General features: G+C 60.3%; 5 protein-coding genes across 5 annotated transcripts; 2 read left to right on the top strand and 3 right to left on the bottom strand.

Annotated features, from left to right (window-relative positions):
- Positions 1-2,202: 2,202 nt before the first annotated feature.
- Positions 2,203-3,012, top strand: CHLNCDRAFT_145297 (hypothetical protein; the record flags this gene model as incomplete). Its single annotated transcript, XM_005848009.1, has 4 exons — positions 2,203-2,334; positions 2,435-2,574; positions 2,681-2,750; positions 2,857-3,012. The coding sequence occupies 4 exons, from the start codon at positions 2,203-2,205 to the stop codon at positions 3,010-3,012; spliced, it is 498 nt and encodes a 165-aa protein (XP_005848071.1).
- A 643-nt stretch (positions 3,013-3,655) lies between these two features.
- Positions 3,656-6,140, bottom strand: CHLNCDRAFT_145296 (hypothetical protein; the record flags this gene model as incomplete). Its single annotated transcript, XM_005847846.1, has 8 exons — positions 3,656-3,772; positions 3,906-4,061; positions 4,161-4,320; positions 4,498-4,718; positions 4,872-5,078; positions 5,269-5,430; positions 5,648-5,959; positions 6,057-6,140. 8 exons carry the CDS (start codon positions 6,138-6,140, stop codon positions 3,656-3,658), a joined length of 1,419 nt encoding a protein of 472 aa, XP_005847908.1.
- Positions 6,141-8,739: 2,599 nt separating this feature from the next.
- Positions 8,740-10,377, top strand: CHLNCDRAFT_22641 (hypothetical protein; the record flags this gene model as incomplete). The annotated part of the gene is made up of 4 exons (XM_005848008.1): positions 8,740-9,288; positions 9,433-9,600; positions 9,851-9,996; positions 10,161-10,377. 4 exons carry the CDS (start codon positions 8,740-8,742, stop codon positions 10,375-10,377), a joined length of 1,080 nt encoding a protein of 359 aa, XP_005848070.1.
- A 967-nt stretch (positions 10,378-11,344) lies between these two features.
- Positions 11,345-13,841, bottom strand: CHLNCDRAFT_48776 (hypothetical protein; the record flags this gene model as incomplete). The annotated part of the gene is made up of 10 exons (XM_005847845.1): positions 11,345-11,448; positions 11,563-11,701; positions 11,870-11,986; positions 12,124-12,213; positions 12,352-12,451; positions 12,550-12,689; positions 12,859-13,062; positions 13,243-13,384; positions 13,479-13,552; positions 13,662-13,841. The coding sequence occupies 10 exons, from the start codon at positions 13,839-13,841 to the stop codon at positions 11,345-11,347; spliced, it is 1,290 nt and encodes a 429-aa protein (XP_005847907.1).
- Positions 13,842-13,936: 95 nt separating this feature from the next.
- CHLNCDRAFT_56139 (hypothetical protein) lies at positions 13,937-21,872 on the bottom strand. The gene is made up of 30 exons (XM_005847844.1): positions 21,714-21,872; positions 21,085-21,422; positions 20,819-20,970; positions 20,537-20,668; positions 20,140-20,389; positions 19,898-20,016; positions 19,728-19,799; positions 19,537-19,637; positions 19,215-19,415; positions 18,967-19,077; positions 18,795-18,858; positions 18,586-18,692; positions 18,206-18,478; positions 17,927-18,058; positions 17,739-17,808; positions 17,564-17,613; positions 17,312-17,408; positions 17,096-17,161; positions 16,884-16,973; positions 16,688-16,767; positions 16,448-16,556; positions 16,209-16,321; positions 15,884-16,057; positions 15,600-15,753; positions 15,352-15,477; positions 15,059-15,269; positions 14,847-14,973; positions 14,651-14,738; positions 14,415-14,503; positions 13,937-14,320 (listed from the first exon to the last, which is right to left on the bottom strand). Exons 2-30 carry the CDS (start codon positions 21,393-21,395, stop codon positions 14,267-14,269), a joined length of 3,723 nt encoding a protein of 1,240 aa, XP_005847906.1. The 5' UTR covers positions 21,396-21,422; positions 21,714-21,872; the 3' UTR covers positions 13,937-14,266.
- Between the last annotated feature and the right edge of the window lie 450 nt (positions 21,873-22,322).

Below are 22,322 nucleotides of genomic sequence, written 5' to 3'. Positions count from 1 at the left end.
CTGGATTCCGGAGACTGATGCATGTTTGGCATGGTCAGGACGGACGCGCGCAATGAACTCACTTGATGCTGTGCAAGCTGCTCATCGCTGCGAGTTGACTGCAGCAGGTGTCATCGAACTGGGTGCCGCTCACCCCAAGTTCACGCAAGCGCACCAGGTTCGACAGGTGGGCAAACTGGCCGGCAGGCATCTGCAGACCAAAGTTTTGCGTGGTTTCCATGGCAGGGTTTCCCTGCAAATCCAGGCATCAATCAGACGGCCGCAGATTGCAAACCTTGCTGGTGCCAAGACGCAGGCAAGTCAACTGCGTCAGCTCCCAGAGGAATGAAGCACTGCCGCTATCCAGCCTGACAAGCGACAGGTCCAGGGCGTGGAGGTTCTTGAAGTGCTCTAAGAATGTCAGCCCAGCAGCTGTGATGTTAGATCTGCCTGCCAGGTTCAGGCTCGTTAGCTGGCAAAGGGATGCCAGGTGCGCGGCGCCACCATCGCCCACAGGTTCATCCAGCTGGGGCTGCAACACAGCGTGCACGAACGATCAGAGATGGCACACGACAGAAGATGGAGCGTTACTATGGAGTAGCATCTCAGCAGCTCACCCTCCAGCAGGACAAGTCAAGGTCCCGCAATCCAGTCAATCCAGCCATGTGCTGCCAGCCATGGTCGGTCACCGCTACAGCCTCAGGAATCCGCAGCTGCAAGGGATATATGCAAGTGTAGCCACTTCCCTCACCCTGTTGCAATCAACTGCTACAATTCAGTGCTGCAACATTTGCTGCAGCGCCTGCTGCTGTTCCCTTCACCTGCGTGAGCGCCGTCAGTGCCGAAAACTTGCTGACGATTCCGTTGGTAACCTCTGTCCCACATAACAGATCGAGGGATTCCAGCTTGATCAAGGAATGCAAGTGTAAGTTGGTTAACCCATCTAGCCCATGCTTCCTTTTCACTGCAATTCGCAAGAATGCCACTGGCAGTTATTCACAACGCACAAACAAGCACATGATTGGTCCCGCAACCAAATGCAGCAAGATGCAGGTTTTGCTCACCCGACAGCTGCCGCATGCGGGGCAAGAGGGCAAGGGACTTGAGGGAGGGTGTAGCGGCACTGCAGCTTTCAACCTGCGAGTACGCAAAAGGTCTATATCAACGTGTGTCAAACAGATGCATGGCACCTGCTCTGCGCACGCATCTGCACTGCGCAGACGGGCGTCAACTGGCGACCCGCCCCTCACATGCAGCCTGTGCAGGTTTGTCTGTGCCGCGATGGCATTGTCAAGCTCCTCCGGCGTGGAGCCCAGGACCTCGACCAAAAAAAGCTCTGCAAGCTTGAGGCTATGCAGCCCAGTGAGAGAGGCTCCCTCCTTGAGGTTGCACACTCTGCACATCATGGAAGGCAAGTTCTGTGGGTGCACAGCTGGCAGGCGGGTTGATCAACTCAAGTGCAGACGGCGGCACCTGAGGTGGAGCGCGGTGAGGCGAGGGAGCGACTGAGTGATGCATTGCAGGGTCACATCTGTGAGATCCATGCGGAGAAGTGATAGCGATGAAAGATTGGGAAACAAACAAAGGCGCTGGTCGAGGCTCTGGGGTGTGGAACGAGTGCTGAGGGCTTGAGTGCTGAGCTGCACAGCTTGCCGCCACGTCCGGGACACCAGGTGCGCTGGTTGCAGGTCTGCTGGTTGGAGGTGCCGCAAAATGTGCAGCAGCACGTGCTCATCCAAGCAGCTGAACGCCCACGGCGCCGGCGGCAGCGGCGGGGGGCGGCGGGCTATCAAACACCCTGGCCCCTGCCGCTTGTCGTGCATTCGTATAGCCGCTAAAAGGTGAAGCGATGCTGTGAGGCCGCCAGCAGAGTGCAGGCCCAGAAGAATTGCCCTATGGAGGTGTGTGCCCGCAAGGAGGGCGGCTCCACGATGTGGAAATTCAATTGAGCCAGAAGTCAAGATGCACAGATATCTTCAAGAGGAGGCTTTGGTGAGCAAGAGGAGGGGCAGGTGGAACCCTAGGGGCGAAGGGCAAACACAGAAAGGAGGCAAAGTGCTACGCCGTAAGTGCACAGCAATGCTGTGGTTTGATCTATTCTGCGGCCGAGGGCTTCAACTCAGGAACTCAGCAGTACAGGGCCGGTCCGCAGTGCACTGCGCTCTGGCGATAACATCTGTGACTTTCATCCTTCTCTCAATTGCCTGTCGTTTGGGCCATGTGATGGCCATGCTGACCTCGCTGCGTCGCCTTGCCAGCAGCAGCAGAGGCCTGCGCCAGGCTCGGCCTCTGTGCAGCGGCATAACGTACGGGGCCAGCGATGCAGACGTGGATGCGCTCATTGAGGAGAGCCTGGTGTGCCACCGCCACCTGCCGCCACTGCCGCCTGCTGCGCCTCTGCTGTGCGAGGTAGGGACCGCGCTGGCTGAACGCCATTGGCCAGCCGCTGTCGCAGGACAAGACCGCCCAGCGCAAGCGAGAGGACGAGTCGCCCTTCCGCCTGCTGACCACCCGACGAGAGGCGCTAGCGCTGTACCGCGAAATCTGGCGCATTTCTGCCCTGTTTGACTGGCCTGATGAGAAGGGGCGCCTCTGGTGCGAAGTGCGCAGTGGGCTTGAGTGATGCCAGTAACCAGGAATCAGTAAACGGCGCCAGCAGCTGCCCATGCGTTACACTCGGTGCATGGCATGGCTGCTGCAGGCGGGACGTGCTGCGGGAGAGTGCACGCCAGGAGTTTGAGGCGGCGCGATGTGAGGTTGACCCGGAAATAGTGAGTCGCAGTAGAGCTGGCTGACCTGTGTGACAAGGTCCGCCCCGCCTACCTTTCAGTCCCGCACCTTCTCTGTAACCTTCTCCATTCCTTGCCTCCACCTCAGGTCAACCGCCTGCTGGTGGTCGGGCGCGATGCGATGCACCAGGTGGCAGAAAGGTTCCTGGCCAAGCGGCGCAAGATGCTGGAGGACCAGGACGCGGCGTGGCGGGCAGCAGGGCAACCCCCGGCCTTTCCGCCCTCTGGTAGCTTTGACAGATGACGCCGCGATGCTCCAGTTCTGACCCCTTCATCAAATGCCAATCCCTACCCTTCAATTGTATTAGCTGTTCTTACACGTATGTTGTACAGGTACTTGCATCTGGCCGGGAGGTGCAGAACGAGGTGCACAGATGTTTGATGGCTGTCGTGGCATGTATGCATGAGTGGGCACGAGATCAAAGCACCCAATTAATCCAGAACGTAAGTGAGGGGAGTGCTGAGCGGTGCAGGGAGTAGCCTGCGTTTTTGGGGGCCGAAAAGAAGAGAGAGGGATGACCTTATGGGGCGGGCGCTCAGAGACGAACCACGCGCCACAAAGAGAATGCGGAACCAAAGCCACCGCCGCTTCAAAAGAATGGTGGGTAAGCGCGGCTGGTGGGGTAGCATGCATGGGTGTGGCATGATTCGTTGAGAGGGGGGGCTGGAAAATTGATGAGACAATGCAGCTCCCGGTTTGATGTGGGCAACTCATCAGGCTGGCTCAAAATACACGCTGCTTCGAGGCTCCGAGAGAGTGGGAAGAAGGGGTGTGTACTGGGGGGGCCGCACAATGATGGGGGGCACGCCTTCCCGAAAAGTGCGTCTTGTCTACGTACACGGCACCACACCAATGCTGCAGCCACAATGCGAGCCAAACCGGGCGCTCAGTGTTTGTATGCCGTTGGAATGGTGATTGGATTGCCGGCTGCTGCTGCCGTGGCCGCCTCCAAGCTCTCCAGCGCTGCTGGTCCGCCCTTTTCCAATGCCAGCACGGTGGCGATCTGCGGTTGGAATGGGCAGCACAAAATGCAGCGTCGGTCCAACGTCCGCCTCTGACTTCGAGCAAAGGCCGCTTCATTCATCAGGCAGCATGTTGCTCGCTGATTTTGTCAAGCTCCAGCTGCAGCGTCGCACCTGATACACATCTGGGTAGAAGGGGTAGGACTGCACAATGGCGCGTGCCTTCTGCAGCGGCGACAGAATGGTCTTGAACACGGTGCCAATGAACTCCATGCCTGCCAGATGCTCCTCCTGCAAGTTGGCCTTCAGCTCTGACGTGCACTCGTTCACCTGCGCATCATCAACAAACGAGTCAGGCAGCACACAAGGCCATCAACAGCAGTAACAGCTGAACTGCAAAGCGAAGCAGCTCATCAGCCGTGGGCGCACCTTGAGCGTCTCGCTGATCACACTTTGCAGCGCCATCATTCGGTCGGGGATGTTGACCATCTGCAGCTTGGCCAGGATGCCGCGACGCTCCTCCATCACCTTGGTCATGCGGCGCAGGAAGATGGCACGCAGGCTCACAATCTGTGCGCGCTGGTCGTGGCTGCAGTGGGGGGAGGCGGGACGAGAAGGAGGCGACAGGGACAAGATGATCTCAGTGCCAAATGGAACGACACCGCGACGCTGCTGTCCAGTCTGCCCGAGTAAACCTCAGTACAAGGCTGCCTACTGCAGCGCACTTTCTGCGACCCCGCTGTCAAACAAGCGCTGCATGCCGCACCTGAGCTGCAGGCTCTGCGTGACGGCAGCCCAGCGGGTGCGATCCTCTGCTGTCACGCCGCTGCGCCCGTCATCTAGCGTAGCCGCGATCAGCTTCTGCATGTTGGTCGGGTGCAGCACCGCCGTGTGCATGCATAGCTGTCCCGCCGAGTCCAGCACCTGGCACAGCGCATTCATGGCTGCCTGGTGCCGCGTGTCGTTGCTGTCGGGGCAGCCCTCAATCTGCGGCCAAGTGACAGGCGAGGCAGAGCACGTAGGTTCAACTGCGCACGCCGCGCAGCAATGCCTGCTCAAATGCGAACCCATGCTGGCCCCTCGCAAACAAACAATCCACACACCGCGGTGCCTCCCCACATTCGTCGGATTGGCTCGCACCTGTACCAGAATGTTCCCCAGCTCCCGCACCGTCTCCTTCCACCGCCCAATGACCACATCCGAGGGCATGCCCTTGACCGCCTTGATCTCCGACGTCGTCAGCGGCCCGGCAGTGGTGCCCAGCGTAAGTGCCCCAGCGCCACTCGCGCCACCAGTCAGTAACTTCTGGTTGCTGGATTGCAGGTAGTGATTGCCCAGGTCAAACACCTGCACCAGGTTGCAAGGCACAGGGGGAGCACATCAGCAAGCGTAGCAACTCCCCAGCTGCTACCAAACAGCTGCAGCCAACATGCACTCAGCATGAGGTTCACCAACAAACACGCTCCATGGGAACACATCGCGACACTGATTGTTTAAACTGCCACAGGAGGGCAGATATTGTGCGAGCCGCGCGTACCTGCTGCTCATCCTGCAGCATGCGGATATGCTCGTCGCGCAGCGCCAGCACCTTCTCCAGGATGGTGTTGCGGTTCTTGAGCGAGTTATTCTCAACCCGCAGCTTGCTCAGCTCCGAGCTCATGTCCTCCAGCTGCTCCCCCATGTCCTTCATCTTGGCTTTCTGCAGGCAGGAAGCGGAAGCCGTGTGGGACACACGTGTGCGCCCAGAGTGGGCTGTGCACGGGCCAAGGGTGTGCAGCCAGGCAGGGGGCTCCCGTTGAACATTCCATTCCAATCAATCAAACACCGATGCAGGCAAGTCCCAGTCCCTGATGGCAAGATCACAAGCTGCTGGCACGAGTGCGCGACTGCCAGCTGGCGCCGTCGCAGCCACCCACCTGGCGCTCTCGGAACCGTTTCTGTGCCCGCCGATTCTTCTCCTGCACTGCTGCTGCCCGCTGTTCCGCCGACTTCTTGCCGCCCCCCGCGTGCGCCCCGCCACTGCTGTCCCCAGAATCGTCGCCGCCGCCGCCGCCGCCGCCGCCGCCGCCCATCTGGTTCAGCCCGTCCGGGAGGACTATGCTGCTGAACAGGTTGGCCGAGGGTGGCGGAGCAGGGAAGCCACCAGGCATCGCGTTGCGGTAGGGGATTTGGGCTTGCATGAGGAGCGGGTCGCTTAGCGCCCCGGGTTGCGCCTGGCCGAAGTAATTCTGCACGGGAACGGCGGCCGGGAGGGCAGGGAGGGGGTGGAGAGGGCCCGGCAGGGCGAACCGGGGCAGGAACCTGCGCGCAGGTTTCCCGGCGCACCTGTAGGCCGTCTAGATCCAGTCCCCCAGCGTCTCCGGGCAGCCAGTTCATGTCCACGGCGCCCTCCGGCTGAAGGGCAGCCATTGCGGCGCAGCACCAAGGAGAGGCCTCTGGCAAGTCTGTCTGGCTGTGTGGCCCGTTGACAGTATGTTTTGGAGCCCAACACAACGAGTGATTTGCAGGAAGGAGCAGCGGGTATGACCTGATGATGTCACAGGGCAATAACCACAAAAGAAACGATCTTGGCAGCAGGTTCGCCGGGCCCATCTGGGTTCGGCCAGCGGCGCAGATGGGCTCAAGCCCGCCAGGAGAAACCTGCCTGCCGCCGCCGCGGCTGCCGCCACCCTTCCGCCGCTGCGGCTGCCGCCACCCTTCCGCCGCTGGAGTCCGGCCGTGTTTTCGCGCGCGCGCGCGCACACACACACACACATCAATGACAAAACATGGGTGGCGGCGCTTGTTCTGGGATATTCCCCTTTTCAAAGTTGGCCGCGGTCCACGCCGCCGCCTGCACGGAATCCATCTCTCCCGCTCCTGCTCCTGCCGAGGATGCCGCCACGCCCGTCTGCTCCTGGCCTGGCGTGGCTGCTGCCATGCCGGGAGACACTGCCAGGGCCGGCTGCCCAAATGTGCCGCCGCGGCTGCCGCCACCAAAGGGGCTGCCTGCCGGGGCTGCAAGCGCGCCGGCGGGGGCCTGGTGGCCAAACGGCGTGCTCCCAAATGCCGCCTGCCCAGCCGGCTGACGGAATGGGGTACTGGCAAAGCCAGTGGCGGGCTTGTGCTGGCCAGACACCGGCTTGCTGGCGTTCACGGCACCAAAGGCGCCGCCAAAGCCAAAGCCGCCACCTGCCACTGCTGCCGCTGGCTGCTGCTGCCCACCGCCGGCCAAAGCCGGCTGGTGCCCAAAGCCAGCAGCGGGCTGCACTAGCTGACCAAAGCCGCCTGTTGGTTGTGCTGCCTGCCCAAATCCTGCCTGACCAAAGGCAGCAACTGGCTGAGCAGGCTGCCCTGCAGGCTGGGAACCAAAGCCTTGCGTTGCTGGCTGCCCGCCAAACCCGCCGACGCTTGTGCTGAAGCCTCCGGGCACGGCCACTGCAGGCGCTGCATCCTGCAGCCCGCTGATGGTGGCAGAGGGCGGCTCAAGGTCTGGGCCGCCCAGGCTGGGTGGCTTGGATGCGCGCAGCAGCTGGTTGAACAGCTGCGCCCGTGCCTGCTCCGCCGCCTTGAACTCTGCTGCCAGCTGTGCGCCGGGCAGGCCGTGCTGTGCGGCCTGCATGTTGGCCCACCAAACTTCTTCGGGGCTGATGTCACCTGCGAGATCGTTGGGCGCCTCCCGCTCGTGCGCATAGCAGGTTAGCACCCAACGCGGCCGCTCATCCTGCAGGTCGGCCCGCGCCACCTCCCGCCATGACGTCTCCTGCTGCCTGTGGGCCGACCGGCACGCAACAGGCGAGCAATGTGGCGGGCCATTGCAGCGGCGGGAGAGCAGCGTGGGGCAAGCTGCAAACAGGCGCCTTTGCACCCTATCACTCCCTTGCTTTCCAGCAAGCAAGAGACCCAGCAAATCAGCTGGGTTGGCATGCTCGCCTGCCGCCTCGGCCAGCGCCTCGGCCGCCTTGCTGATAGCCAGCGCCTCGTCCGCCTTGCTGATAGCCGCCGCCGCCGGCCCCCTGGTATCCTCTTCCTTGCTGATAGCCTCCGCCACCTCCATAGTTGCGGTTGCCGCCTCCACCAGGACGGGGCTGACTGCCGCCCCACCCGCCACCGCCACCGCCGCCGCCGCCACCACCCTGCATCGCACAGGCGGTGCATACCCCGGTGTCAGGTGGCGTGCTGCTGCCTCCGAAAAGCATAAGCCAAGCCAAACCCTTGGTCTCAAGCCAAACCCTCAGCCTGGGAAGCGCGCCTGGTAATTACCACCCCCGCCCCCTCCTCCTCGCTGATAGTCGTTTCGACCCATCAAAATCAAATAAGCTGCTCTCCTCCGTTTGGCGCGGCTACAGGCTGGTTGGGGTACACCTGTCCTGCCGACGCACTTCGGCGAAAGCTGGGCTGCGCCTCTCGTCTGTTTGGTTGCAACCCTCATCGGCGTCTGCGCATGGTGCACCTCTGCCTGCGCCGGATTTGTTGGGAGCCCAACAACAGTTCGCGACAGCAGAGGTATGCGGCGCTGCTGGAGTGAACTGCTCTTGTCTTGCCCACGTGACTATATGCTAGGGTGCGCTCCGCATCGCCCAGCCCGTGCCCGCCTCCCCCTCTTGCCCCGCAGCCGGCGATAGGCGGCAGACGCCGCACTCCCGTTGGACACTTTCACTGGGGACGTGGCAAGCAAACTTGACAGCAGTCATTGGGCCGGCCTTCATGCCTCCCAGGCTGTTCCTCAATGTCAACGCCAGCGTGCAGAGCTTCCGCCCAGGAGGCGCTGGCGGGGGCAGCGGTGCGAGCGTCGATGACGACGCCAGCCGGACGCTGCAGGCACCCTCCATCGAGATTGGGCCCAGTGGCACGCTGAAGCTGTTCAAATCCTTCCAGGCCTTTGAGTTCAACCCTCTGGGCATGACGCGCAACATGACTGCACCGTTAGCCACGGGCGCCGCGGCGATGCAGACGTCATACAAGGTGCGACTTGGTGTTAGACAAAGGTGCTGCTGCCCAGTAGGATGCACATTGTTATACCATTGGCATGCTTGTGGTGCCCCTGCATGCCCTGCCTGTGCCCCGCCCACTTTGGACAGCAGCGCCATGCGTGCAGATTTCAGAGCATGACGTGCGCATTGTGCGCACGCTGGGCAGCGGCGCCAGCGGCGTGGTGCAGAAGGCCTTTCTGCCACGCGAGTCTCGCTTCGTGGCGGTGAAGAAGATCAGCGTGCTGGAACGGGACAAGCGCCACCAGCTGATGAACGACATCAAGGCGCTGTGCAACGCCCCGGTCATGGATGGCCTCATCCGCTTCTTTGGCGCCTACCACTCTGCCGACCGCGGCCAGATTGCGGTGGTGCTGGAGTACATGGATGGCGGCAGCTTGGCGGACGTGGTGCAGCGGGTGCAGCGCATCCCGGAGCCCGTGCTGGCGGGGATCACCGCCCGCATCCTGCCCGCCCTTGCCTACATGCACTCACGACACATGGTGCACCGCGACATTAAGCCCGCCAACATCCTCATGTCCACCGACGGCCAGCCCAAGGTGTCCGACTTCGGCATCAGCGCGTTCATGGACAACACCATTGCGCAGGTAGGGGTGGTGGTGGCGGGGCTTGAAGCGGTGGGGCAAGGGGCGAATGTGCCCCGTCCTCCCTGGTGCATCAGTCTCAATGCCGCACGATTGCCTTCTGCCGATACACACCCACCAGCACCTGCGCATGCCTCCCTGCCTCAGTGTCACACGTTTCTGGGCACGGTGACCTATATGAGCCCGGAGCGCATCAACGGTGAGGCTTACTCCTTTCCTGCCGACATCTGGGCGCTAGGGCTGACGCTGCTGGAGTGTGCCACCGGCAAGTATCCATATGACGCCAGCGGTGGAACCATCCAACTTATGATTCAGGTGCGAGTTTGATTCTGGGGCAGAGCGCTGCGTAGGGCTTGGATGGATGCGCTGTTGATGGCGGGCGGGAAGGCAGCAGTGCTTGATGATTGCACGGTGGCTGGCAGGCAATGCAGGCAGCTGCTTTGCTGCACCACATTTTGCTGGCAATGCGTGGTCGTCACCGCATGGAGAGGTTGTGCACTGCCTTGCTTGCCTGCTGCCCCCATCGAACCTGGCTTCCTCCATGCCTCCTCTTACCCTGACACAGCTAATGGAGGAGGACTGCCCGCTGCCACCGGCGGGCCAGTGCTCACCGGAGCTGCGCGATTTTGTGGCACAATGCATGCGGAAAGATCCCTGGCAGCGCCCCACAGCGGAGCAGCTCATGCAGCATCCGTTCATCACACAGCGAGGGTGCGGCCACCGCCCGTGGTGGTGCTGCTGTTGCAATTGCTGCATGCCGCAGCATGTTGGCGATGCGTTCTTGCGCTGCAGAAGCACATTTCCTGCAATTACCTGGCGAACTGCAAGCACACTGGTTTGACTGGGCTGTGTGTTCGCTGGACTATGGGTTGCAGGCAGCCGCCAGCAGACCTGCGGACGTTCATGCGCAGCTGCATGTACGACGCGGCGGAGAAACTGGAAGATGCGGTGGCAGTGCTGACCAGCCGCTTCTACAACAACTTGTCATACAACTGGCGGGACAGCGACAGCATAGCGGCCTACTATGCCTCTGATGCGGTGCGGGGTACTGCTGCTGTTGGCCATGCGAGTTTTGTTCTTGTGCTGCTCTAGGAGGGAGCCTTCTAACCTTTGCCATTGGCTTTGACACATTGGCATGCCTGCAGCAACTGTGCTACTGCGGGGAGAAGCTGAAGGGCCGCTACACCATCGCCAAGCACTTCCATGGTCTCATGCGCCAGGTGTCGGCGCTGGGCGACATCGTACTGGTGGTGGATAGGGTGGACCACCAGCCGCTGCAGGGCTCGGTGAGTGGATGTAAGAGGGTGGTCAGCTGCTGTTCAACCAGGTGGCAGGCACAGTCCTCCCGTGGCTGCCACACCATTTTTTAAACCTTCTCGCAATTGCCAGCCATTTACTTGCCATGCTGGATCACCATGCCACTGCTGTCCCTGGGCCCCATTGCTCATTCCAGGTTGACACTGTGCTGATCCAGACACGCGTGTCGGTGGTGCGCGAGGCGCCCAACAGCAGCAGCGGCGGCAGCGGGGGTGGCAGCCTGGCAGACGACTCGGAGGTGCTGGGCACTCTGGCAGACAGCTTGTGCGTGCGGATAGCCTCGGTGGACAACATGCTGCCTGGCAGCGGCTTCCAGCTGCACAGCCATCTGTGCAGGTGGCTCAAGCCGATTGTGGCATCAACCAAGCGTGGCGTGCTGGGTGCCAAGCAGTGCCGTGTGCAGTAGCAGTCGCAGTGAACTCCATTAGCTTCTTGGCAAGGATGCATCGTAACAACACTTACTGTTCTGTTCTTCGCTTCGCCTGTTCTTCTTGGCTAGATGCACCAAGTTGAGCCATGTGCGTGTATTGCATTGGTCTGGCACCATCAAATAAGAGCACAAAGCTTGCCCAAAACAGCGGAGCACAGAGACTGAGCAAGGGGATCCACCAGCGCTGGCAACACGAGGCAATTGTGTGAGTCAAGTTACGCACGCAAGCGGCTGATTGTTGCAGCAGTGAACTAGAAGTGAACGATCAGTCAAGCATCAGTGCTACCGGCATGCCAAGTTCCTTGCTGGCTCCTACAGCATGATCAGGCCAACTTTGTTGGACGGCATCTCCTGTGCCACACGCCAGTTAAAAAGGTAATAACGCAGCTTGCCATCGCCAATCCCAAACTTGAGCTCTGTGGAAGGCACGGAAGGAAGTGGGTAGATGTCAAGCGCAATGCGCAGGGGACCAAGAGATCGAATGTCTGCCGCATTCAAAGGACCGACCAGGCACCATCGCATCGGCCTACCCTTGAGGATTTTCTCATTCTCAAAGATGTCAAGTGCATTAAACACATCATGCCCCGTGGCATGTGCCAGGATCAGCGCGTCGTTCATCAGCTGTGGCAGCGGCGTGGCTGCTGGAACCGTGTAAAACATGTACGCCGCCTGCAATACAGGTGGGCAGCAGAAAGTCGTGGAACACATTCCGAATTGCCCTGGTGAATGGTGAGTAGATGGTGCTGTGCAGTGTGGTCCCACTTAAAAAGAGCAGCAGTCATGACGCAGCGTGTACCAGCATTAGCACCACGCATATGCGCCAGGATCCCACCTCACCTTGAGGTTGTCGTACTGCTCGTTGCCAATAACAGAGCTGGGCAGGGTGTAAAAACTGAGCAGGTCGGTGAGACGGCCATCTGGTGCTTCAACCACGTACGTGTGCACTACGTCAGGCTGTGCGGCGGGAAAAGACGCAGGAGACGGCACGCTGAACCAGCAGGAGGGAGGGCATACTGGGCACCAATGGTAGCAGGTGAGCACAAAACAACCAAATGGTCCAGTGAAGAATTAGGTGCACATCTGCAGCAAACCTGGTAGGACAGCCAATGCCGCACTTCTTCCTCATCTAGCACCGGCGCAATGGCGTAATCCTTCAAATATGCAGCCAGAAGTGTTGCTACCTGCGCATGACAGGATGCGGGCGGGGGGCTCGCTGATCATAGAACTGCTTGACTTGCAGAGGTGGCGTTTGTGTGGCAGATGTATCGTGAGCAGTTGCTGTAGCCCGCTATAGCATTTGCCGCACTTGCCTGTGGCACATCCCGTGCCTCCATCTGCCTCATCCCGGGCGTCTGTGGCTGCTTCGGCAACTTGTACAGCTTGAGCGTGCGCGCCATCGTCATGCGTGGCGCCAGGCGGCTGCAACCAATCAGTGCATACAGGGTGGCTGGTGGTGCAGGACAACAGCCTCACGGCAACGCATGGCCATCAACACCCATTTGTGCCGCAAGCCGCACCTAAACCCTATGCTGATGAGTTTTTTGGGGTTAAGCGAGCGGTGCCAGTACTGGCATTCTGCTACTGGCTTGGGAAGCAGCACGCCTGCGGTGTAGACAGCCTGCCAGATGTCGTGCAGGTTCACTCGCCGTGTGATCTCCTGCCGCAGGGGGATGGCAAGCCAGGGCGATACAATGGAAGTGGAATAGCAGCTCCAAACCCAGATCTAAACTTTGGCAGCAAGCCCTCCCATTGCAGCAGAGGCAAATGCAGGCCCTAGCCGCAGCATGCACGGGCCAGGAAAACAAATCCAGTCACAGACACGGCACCGTGGCAGTGCTCGCCTTAATCAGCACAGGTGCCAGGCGCTTGTGCCGCAGCTTCTTGTGAACGCACAGGAAGTTGATCTCCACGGTCTTCAGGCTGGTGGCATTGACGCGCACGGTGGCAGGGATGCCGGAGATGAAGGCCACAAGCTTGCCGGTGGATGACACGCGCACGCCGCAGTGCCACAACGCCTTGTATCCGGGCGGCTGTAAGGGCAAGCAGGAAGGGTCTCTCTCAACATGAACACCACGCGCCAACTTCAAGAAGGAGACAACTGACAACGCTGCGGAATTCATCGCAGTCCTGCGCATTGTCTGCCCACCCAGCTTCCCGAGCATCTGCACTGTAGGGCGCGTCGCACCCTACACATAGGGTGCCCTCCCCACCTGCAGCGCCCAGTGCAGGAACTCCCTGGAATAGGCAAAGCGGAACATGTTATCATCGTCCTCCACATAGTGCGCGCTGAGCAGCTCGTAAATCTCCTTGAGCTCGCCGTCGTTGTCAATGTTGCAGGTCACCCACTCAAAGCTGCGGGGAGGGAGGGCACACCGAGGCCATCTACGGCTCATCATCTGCGGCAGCACCACCTGCATGCAGTCCCACTTCTGCATTTGGCACCCACTTCTGCGGCAGGCCATAGGGCTCCTTGCGCACATCCGCCACAGTCTTGGGCTTGTCAATGGGCCCATCACTGACCTGTAATGCAGGGCAGGAGCTTGGGGTGGCAGAGCAGTGCACAAGTGGCGGCGCCGCTGCGGCCATCACCTCCAGCGCCCTCCCTCCCACTCTTCCAGCAGGCCCTCACCGACGTGCTGGGCTGCTCGTTGAACTGCGCCACGGGCTGGGTACCCCAGAAAGCGTAGTTCTGCTTGGGCCGCTGCGAGTCGTCCTCAATAGTGATGGCGCCCAGCGCTGCCCGCAGTCGTTCAGCCAGGCCATCCTGCTGCTGCAAGGCACCGGCCGGCGGGTTGTCCGCGCCCGACATGCGCGCGAATGATCCGCTGCCAAGCTTGTGTGTGTGCTGATCAATTTGCAATAGATTCAATCATTCAATGTTTTAAAACACGGATTCAGGGTGTGCCTCGTCATTTACATGTGGCAGTAACCGTGTGCTGCTTACAAAAGTGGCCCAGGCCAGCATTCAGCACAAGAGAGCAAGCAGGAAACAATGGGAAAGGCCATCAAAGGAAAATGCAGGACAGCGAAGGATGGCATTCTGAGTTCCGAAGACACAACATGTTGAGCGTGTAGAGGAAGCCAGCCTGGAAGCAAAGGAAGTTGCAGGCTTGGCCACTCGGCATCCTCAAAGATCAGATGTCAGATGTGAAGAATAATGGGCAACCTGGCCGTCCCGCGAAATCTCCCAGGCATCGCCTTGACCGGGGAACGTCGCAGGGCCACCCGGACGGGTTACCAGTATGTGTTGGTCTCTACCCAGCCCTTGGGCTTCTGGCGCATGCGCAGCTGCATGGGAGGCAGCAGGGCCAGAGCCATCAAAGTGACCACGCTTGGCGAACATGCATGGGTTGCACAGGCCACCGCATTGGCCCCAGCCCACCTTGCGCAGCTCGTCGTAGATGAAGATGCAAAAGAAGAAGGGCAGGCCGCAGCACACATACATGACGGGTGGGGGTCGCGTGTTGAAGACTGAAAGGCAAGGGGTGGGAGGGGAGCGATGCGGGAGGGGACAAGGATGGATTTCAGAATCCGGGACCAAGGTGGCAGCAGTCGATGGCCAGCTACTTGCGACGGAACAGTGCATGTATACCCAGATATCTGCAGACTGCCACTGACCAGTGTTCAGCGGGGGAATGTAGACGACGGCCGAGGCTACGAAGGTCTCGAACAGCAGCGCCCAGTTGAGAACGTTGTTGCGCATGCCCTGCAGATGGGATGGGGAGACAGTGCAACGCTGGGTCCAGAACCAGCAGCTGGATCAAAATAATGATCCTGCCATGCCCTGCACTCCACACCAAGCCAGAACACCCACCTGGTTGAAGATGGACTCCTTGCGGGTCTTGCACACCAGCAGATCAGCCCAGCGCGCGACCACGACTCCCAGAAAGTAGGCCGACTGCGCCATCAGCAGCACGTTCTGCTGGTTGTTCAGGTTGGGCCTGCATGTAGGGGGTGAAAAGGTTGGCGTAGACTGGAAGCACAGAGAAAGTAGCAGCAGCTAGGCTCGTTCTTTTCCGGCCTCACCAGTACTGGGGCAGGCCATTCCACCACCACCATCCGCCCTGCGGTGCCCTGTCCACATCCGAGTTGACGAGGCCACGGCCAGGGAAGCCGTATTGATCGCCGTTGGCCTGGCTGCAGTACTGCTCAAATTGCGTGTTCTCCGCTGCGCTGAGGATGAGCGCATACTGGGCATCCGGGGAGTATCCAAAGGGATTGTTCACATCCACCACGCCTGAAGGCAGTAGGCACACAGCACGCGCCGATCAATGCCTGTGGCAAGAATGGACTGCCAAAAATGCCAGATTGGAACCCACCTGCCGCAACGCGGGCCCGGAAGATGTTGTTCTGCTCAATCAAGAAGTCCGTTTTGGTCCCCAGGCTGCGCCACCAGCTGCAAGTGCGGCCGCACACGGCCTGGATGGAGTCTGAAAGCTGGTTGCCTGCACCAGGCAGGCGGCAGCGGTTTGCATTTCCAGTCAGAGCCCCAGCATCAGCGCAAAGATATATCCAGCCTGGCTTGGCAGATAGGGTGCAGTGGTTCCATCTGGCCAAGGGGACCCACCGGTGGGGAAACCGCGGAACCCAAACTCGGAGAACTCGACAAAGGCGTCGGCAGTGCCGTTGAAGGGGATTTGGCAGCCGGTCTCGCAGAAGAGGTAATCGTCGCCGCGGTCCTTGGCCTGCCCATACAGTGTCGTCTGCCCGTTGAACGTCTCCTGCAAACAGAGGCAGGATGGGGTTCATTGAGTAGGCCCGCCTTCTTCACAGCTTTCAACATATCAAGATCCCAGCTTGCCTGACACATGAGCCACACCATTTTTTAGCAACACAGCGATTGCCACCCACCGGCGGCTCCTCGCAACCAAAGCCACATGTCTTGCTGTTGATGCCCCAGCTGTTGGTGCCCACGGTGCAGATCATGGGGAAGTTGGGCCAGTTGATGCCCAGCCCCAGCAGCGTGTCCCAGTTGTAGCCGTAGTCGTTGAGCACCGCCATGAAGGCCAGGAAGCCAGCGCAGGTCTGCAGCGCAAGGCCAGCCCAGGGCATAGGTTCAGCTTTCGTGTGACGAGCTTTCGTGTGCCGAGGAGGGCAGCAACAAGCGCCAGCGTCCATGGCAGACCGGCTGGCTGGGTGATGGCAGCTAGCAGGCCGGATTCATGAATAGACCAACCTGCATGATGCCGATTTGGAAGTAGGAGAAGGAGATGAGGCGCCGCGACACCAGGCGCTCCACAGCTGGGTTGCGTGGCGGCCGCTGCATGATGTCAGCCTCCTTCGGCTCGTCTGCAGGCGGGGGGAAGGGGGCGGGTGGGTACATTGGGCAAGCAGAATGGACGAACAACAGAGGACCATGTTTGTTTGGAAGCCGCTGGGCACCGCCAGCTGGGCACCGAGCGGAGGGGAGCTCACAGGCCAGGGAGATGGCGGGGAACATGTCGCAGCCCAGGTCGATGGTCAGGATCAGGATGGTGGAGATGGCCAGCGGGAAGTTGATGGCCACGTAGAGCAGGAAGGGGATCTGCGGCGGGAGGGAAGGTGAGACTTTTCACAAGGTGAGCTGAAGGGCAGGTGCCCTCCGCTGCGTATGTGGAAGCCCAGGGTATGTGCAATTTACAGGATGGGAGGCAGTTGGTGCCAGCATGCCCACACCTGCTCAGGGAACTTGGAGGCTAGGGTGTAGGCAATGGATTTCTTCAGGTTGTCGAAAATCACGCGCCCCTCCTCGATGCCTACACACAGCGTGGAGCCAAACCTTTCAGTGGGGAGACCGATTTGAATGTAATCACTGCATCTTGCCAGGCGGTCCGTGACCCACCACAAGCACGCAGTAACGCAGCAGGCGCACCAGCAACGATGGAGGCAAAGTTGTCGTCCATCAGGATCATGTCAGCTGCCTCCTTGGACACATCTTTGCCCGAGATGCCCATGGCCAGTCCTGCGTGGATGGACCGCCACCAACGCCCCTTCTGGTGAGCACAACACACGTCCGCACATTATCCCAGCACAAGGCGCAACTGTGTTCCTTGCCATCCTCCTTCCTTTTGCAGCTTGCCACACCTGTGTTGGCCTTCTTCAGCGCCGGCGCATCATTCACGCCATCGCCAGTCACCGCCACGTTCTCGCCTGCATGCAAGTCAAGAAAGGAACAGCGCGGTGGTCAGCATGTCCCTCTACAAAACCTTTGCACACCTGCTATTCAGGATGACAGTTGTCCATAACTCAAATCAACCAAAGCAGATGGCCAGGACGAAGTCAGCAGCAACAGGCGCGCACCCCTGCGCTGGCAGTTCTCCACGATGAGCAGCTTGTGGGCAGGGGACACGCGAGCAAAGACAATCTGCTCGTGGTCCAGCGCCCAGTCCCACTTGGCCTGCAGCGCAGGAGACCAGGCAGCTAGTCCAGTGGGGAACCAGAGTGTTTGGCAAACGGGCGGGAAACGAGTGCGACAGGAACAGCACAAAGTAAAGCCTAGAGGTGGTCCAAGATCTTGCACACAGGGAGTGGCAGGAAATGCGGCAGTCTCACCTGGCGTGCCACCGGGTCCTCAATGTCCATCCAGTCGCGGATGTCGTCGCCTGCAAACAAACAGGCAGCGACACACCAGACCACCGTTCAACACACACTGTTTTGCACCTTGTGTTGCTCAGCATCACTAATTGTTTGGCATGCCAGCACGGCCCCGCCCCAGCACATGACGCACCCTTGACCACGATGGCTCTGCCGGCCGCATACATGTCCTCGTCGATGATGCCAATCTGCTTGGCAATTGCCTGCACCAAGTCAACCCCGCAAACAACCACATAATCAAACATTGCACATCTGACCACTGCTTGCCTAGAACAACCGAGTGCCGAGGGTAGTGCCAACAACAGCTGCCTGCCTGCATACCTGTGCGGTGATGGGGTGGTCGCCGGTAACCATGTACACCTTGATGCGGGCACGCTTGCACTTCTCCACCGCCTCCTTCACACCCTCGCGCGGCGGGTCGATCAGCGACATCAGGCCCACAAAGGTCAGGTTCTGCGGGGGGGACAGTGTGTAGGGTGGGACTATGTGTGTGATGAGAGAGGGCAATGTGCAGCGGAGTCACAGGCACAGGAAAAGGCTCTGGACACGGTGCACGCCAGCCGCTCCTCTGAACATGTTGGGGTTGCGGCATCTACCCACCTTGAACTCGAAATTGGGCTCCGGCTTGTTAGTGAAGGGGTAATCCAGCGCCACATCGGTCATCTCCCTGTAGGCAAAGCCCAGCACACGCTCGCCCATGGCGCCCAGCGCCTCGTAGGCCTCGTTGTACTTGGCCTGCCAGTTGGCATCCATGGGCACGCTCTCGCCATCAACCATGATGTGGGTGCACATGCGCAGCACGCGCTCCGGTGCGCCCTTGAGTGTCAGGATGGGGTGCTCCGCCGTGGGGTCCTCGGGGCGGTGGATGGTCAGCTGCAGTGGCGGCGGTGCAGTAGCGACCGCCAGCAAGGAGATGCTCAGACCCGGCCGCACTCCAGTTCTGCCCAGTAACCCCACTTGCTGCCGGTAAAGTTACGCACCTGCCACTTGTTGGTGGAGTTGAACTTAATCTCATGGATCTTCGGGTTGGCCTTGTGGTATTCCTCCACAGAGCGCAGCAGCTCCACGCACTTGATGAGGCCGCTCTCTGCACCGCCAGCAAGTGCAGCGTCACAGGCGTGCTGGCAGCAGCAGCAGATGGATGGGAGGTCATTATCAGGCATCACACCGCAGCACGGCTGTAGCTTACCCGAGGCGTCGCCGGTGCAGGTGAGGCCCAGCAGGTTGAAATCGGGGTTCTGCACCTCCTTGGCCTGCAAGCAGTGCACAAACAATCTAGCCTCAGACCCGCATTGCCAATGCGCAGCTTCACCTGCCCCGCGTTGGCAGTCCTAGACTCCACACAGAGCCACGAAACGCACTAGGTCCAGTGGCGGCCTAGTCTCTTTGCCCTCTTCCTCCTTCTCCACCACGACAAAGCGGGAGTTGTTGCACAGGGTGGCAACCATCTGCAGCTTCTGCCAGGTGGGGTCCTGCAGGGCCACCAGAGGCAATCCATAGCGGATTATGTAGCGAGTCAGTGAGGGAAGTGGCCTCTGCAGGTCCTCGATGACTGCTAGCATTGACACAACTCGAAGCCAGCTCCCATGCAAACCCACCAAGAGCTCACCTGCGGGTTGTAGACTGCGCCCTTGAGCACGCCTGGACGCATGCATGCCGTGAGCTGTGGCTTGTTTCGGGCCGCAGGGACAGACACCAACACGCCATTGTACCAGGCATGCTGGACGGTCATGCGGTTCTGAGTCAAGGTGCCGGTTTTGTCAGAAGCAATCACGGTGGTGCTGCCCAGGTTCTCCACCGATGGCATGCCCTGCAACACGTGGTAGCGCGCAGAACCTCGGCTCAGTGCAGTGCAGTGGCCGTTGCGGGCGTGCATAGGAAGAAGGAAAGGAGCAGCATGCTGCAGAACTGCGATCACACGTCTGGCGCACCTTCACCAGCACATTTCTGGCATACATGTTCCTGGCCGACAGCGACAGCGAGACGGTGAGCGTGACGAGCAGGCCCTCCGGCACAGTTCCCACGATGATACCTGTGGCAAGCGGCAGCGCAACATCAACACACCCACACATGTTGCCACAAGATAACAGCCATGAGCCATGCGGAGCCGACTCCAGCTCACCGATGGCAAACACAATCATTTCAATCACCGAGGCCTTGGCCACAAACACGCCGATGAGGACAAAGGTGATGCCTGCATGTGAGCAGGGCGACCATTCTATCATGTGTTCATCCCCCGTACCCATTATGATTCCAGGCTCAGCAACAGAGCCACTGCACAGTGCGGCGCACCGATGGTGATGGCGAGGACGGAGATGATCTTGATGAACGTGGCCACCTCGCGCTGGAACTGCGTCTGGCTCTCACCGCTGCTCTCCGCCGCCAGCCCTGCGATCTGGCCCATCACAGTCCTGCAACATGGTGCATGTCGGTGTGTAACCGGGTGAAATGTCCCTGTACAATGCGATTGGGTGGAACCTTTCCGCACCAAAGTAGAGAGTCCCAACCCCACTACCTCCAGCGCTTCACTGCACCTGTCACCAGTGCCGATGACCATGCCGCGACCGGAGCCGCTGGTGACGATTGTGGTGAAGAAGCAGAGGTTGGCGGCCTCCAGGGGCACCGTGATGAGCTTGCCGTTGGAGTCGCGTGCGAGCTCGGGATACCTCTCCACCGGCTCCGATTCGCCGGTGAGGCAGGAATTGTCCACCTTCAGGTCGTTGGCAAACAGCACACGAATGTCGGCGGGCACCTGGTCGCCGTCATTCATCTCCACCACATCGCCTGCAGGCTCACAAGCAGGGTCGGTCAATGCCAAGCAAACCAGGGAGGGCGCTGAGCAAGATGCCTGGCCACCCTCGATTGCGCACAGCGGCAGGTTGGCATGGTTCCACCTGCTGCCTGCCTCACCCTGCTACCACTGCAACCCACCTGGAACCAGCTCCTGGGCGTCCAGGATCGACACATGCCCATCGCGCAGCACCTTGCACTTTTTGGGCACTAGCTTCTTGAACCCTTCCATCACCCCTGCCGCCTTGGCCTCTTGATAGTAGCCAAAGGTGGCTGTGTGTGGGCACAGCGGGCGGGGGAACACAGCGTCAGGCAGAGGCAGCGTGTCAGGCAGAACAGTGAGCAATACATGACAGGCGGATGCTGGACGAAGGAGGGCGCATCATGCTGTTCCCAGGTTGTTTGAGCTCAGCTGATACACACCCGAGAGGAAGACCACAAGGAACAGCACCACTCCGAGGTACAGGTTGGTAAGGTCGCTCTGGTCGATGGAGAAGGCCACAAAGCACAGCACGCCACCCACAAGCAGCAGGATCATGAACACATCCGCGTAGCACATCAGGTACTTGATCCACCTGGGGGGGTCACGGTAGCGCAGCAGGCGGGTGCAAAGTGGGATCAGGAGATGGCCAGCAGCCGACCCCGCAGGAGCAACTTGCAGGGCCGGCAACGCCTCGCATCCCACTCACCAGGGGGTGGTGGCCGGCGGCGTCAGCATATTGGACCCGAACTTCTGCCGGTTCTGCAGCACCTGCGCGCCTGTGAGGCCGCCCTCGGGTGTCGCGCCGTAGTACGCATACAGCTTGTCTTCGGGCCAGGTGTGCTCCGTAAAGTCGATGTCCTTGCGCAGCTTTTCGGCCCGTGAGCTGCCGGTGCTCTTGGTGCGCTTGAGAAAGCTGAGGCTGCCGCCCAGCTTCTGGGACAGGCTCTTGCCGCCTACGGAGGCACCGCCGGGGGGCGCGCCATTTTGCGCTGCCGCATCGTCACCGCCGGTCTGCATAGGGCCTCCTGCCGGCTGGATCAACTGCTGCAAAACAACGACAAGGGAGGCCACAGTTCAGCAGCCTTTAAATTGGGCGCCCTCCTGTTGGTTGAAATTTGAAGTACTAGCAAACGTGTTTGTTGAACCGTTGACGTGAGGAGCGCAGCCAGCTCCGGGCCGACGGGAAGCCGGCGCCACGCCGCCGCCGCCGCTGCCAGCAGGGGCTCGGCGCTTAGGCCAGCAGCGGCGCATCTTAAGCGTGGGTCACCCTGCTAATCAAGTAGGACCTAGGGAGCGGCGGGAATGCGGCCGAGGGTTGCTGCCCCAGGCACTAACCTACAACCTGGGGGACGGAGGCCGCTGTTACTGGGGACTGATCGCTGGCATGAGATGCAGCTGCGGTGCCGAAGGGGAGGCTGGTGCAGCACTCCAGCAAAGAAGCCCTATTCTTTGGGAGGGTGTTGGCCACCACCAGCGGCTTCGCTTCAGGGCGTAAACACGTGCGATGGTTAATACACTCGCTTACTGCGAGCATATACCTAGGGCCGAGCCACTGCGGAGCATCGCATGCAAAGCAGGCGCGCGCAATGTCCGCAATTTGCGGCGCAAATCTGAGGCAGAAGCAAAAATACCAATGCAACAGGTTCGGTGCAACATTAGCCCCGATCCTCGGCAGGGCGCTACCCTGTCGAGTTGTTGCCCAGGGGCAAGGCAAGCTGCTGATGCTTTTGCGGTCCATGAAGACAGCACAGGGCTCATTGACGCCGGGTTGAGTGAGAGGAGGCAATGCCATTGCCTTGGCGGAAAGAGGGAGATCATGCAGTACGGGAGGCGCGGTACATTTCGCCTGCGCGCTCAGAAATTTCCGGAAATACTGGCCCGATCAGACACATGCCGTTTAGAAGCGCATGCGCTACAGTCCATAGCTGGCGGAGCCTCCATCGT

The sequence above is a fragment of the Chlorella variabilis genome, assembly GCF_000147415.1.
Source record: "Chlorella variabilis unplaced genomic scaffold CHLNCscaffold_9, whole genome shotgun sequence".
NCBI lineage: Eukaryota > Viridiplantae > Chlorophyta > Trebouxiophyceae > Chlorellales > Chlorellaceae > Chlorella > Chlorella variabilis.
The sequence above is the reverse complement of the archived record's forward strand: the minus strand, read 5'-3'. Positions and strand labels throughout refer to the sequence as shown.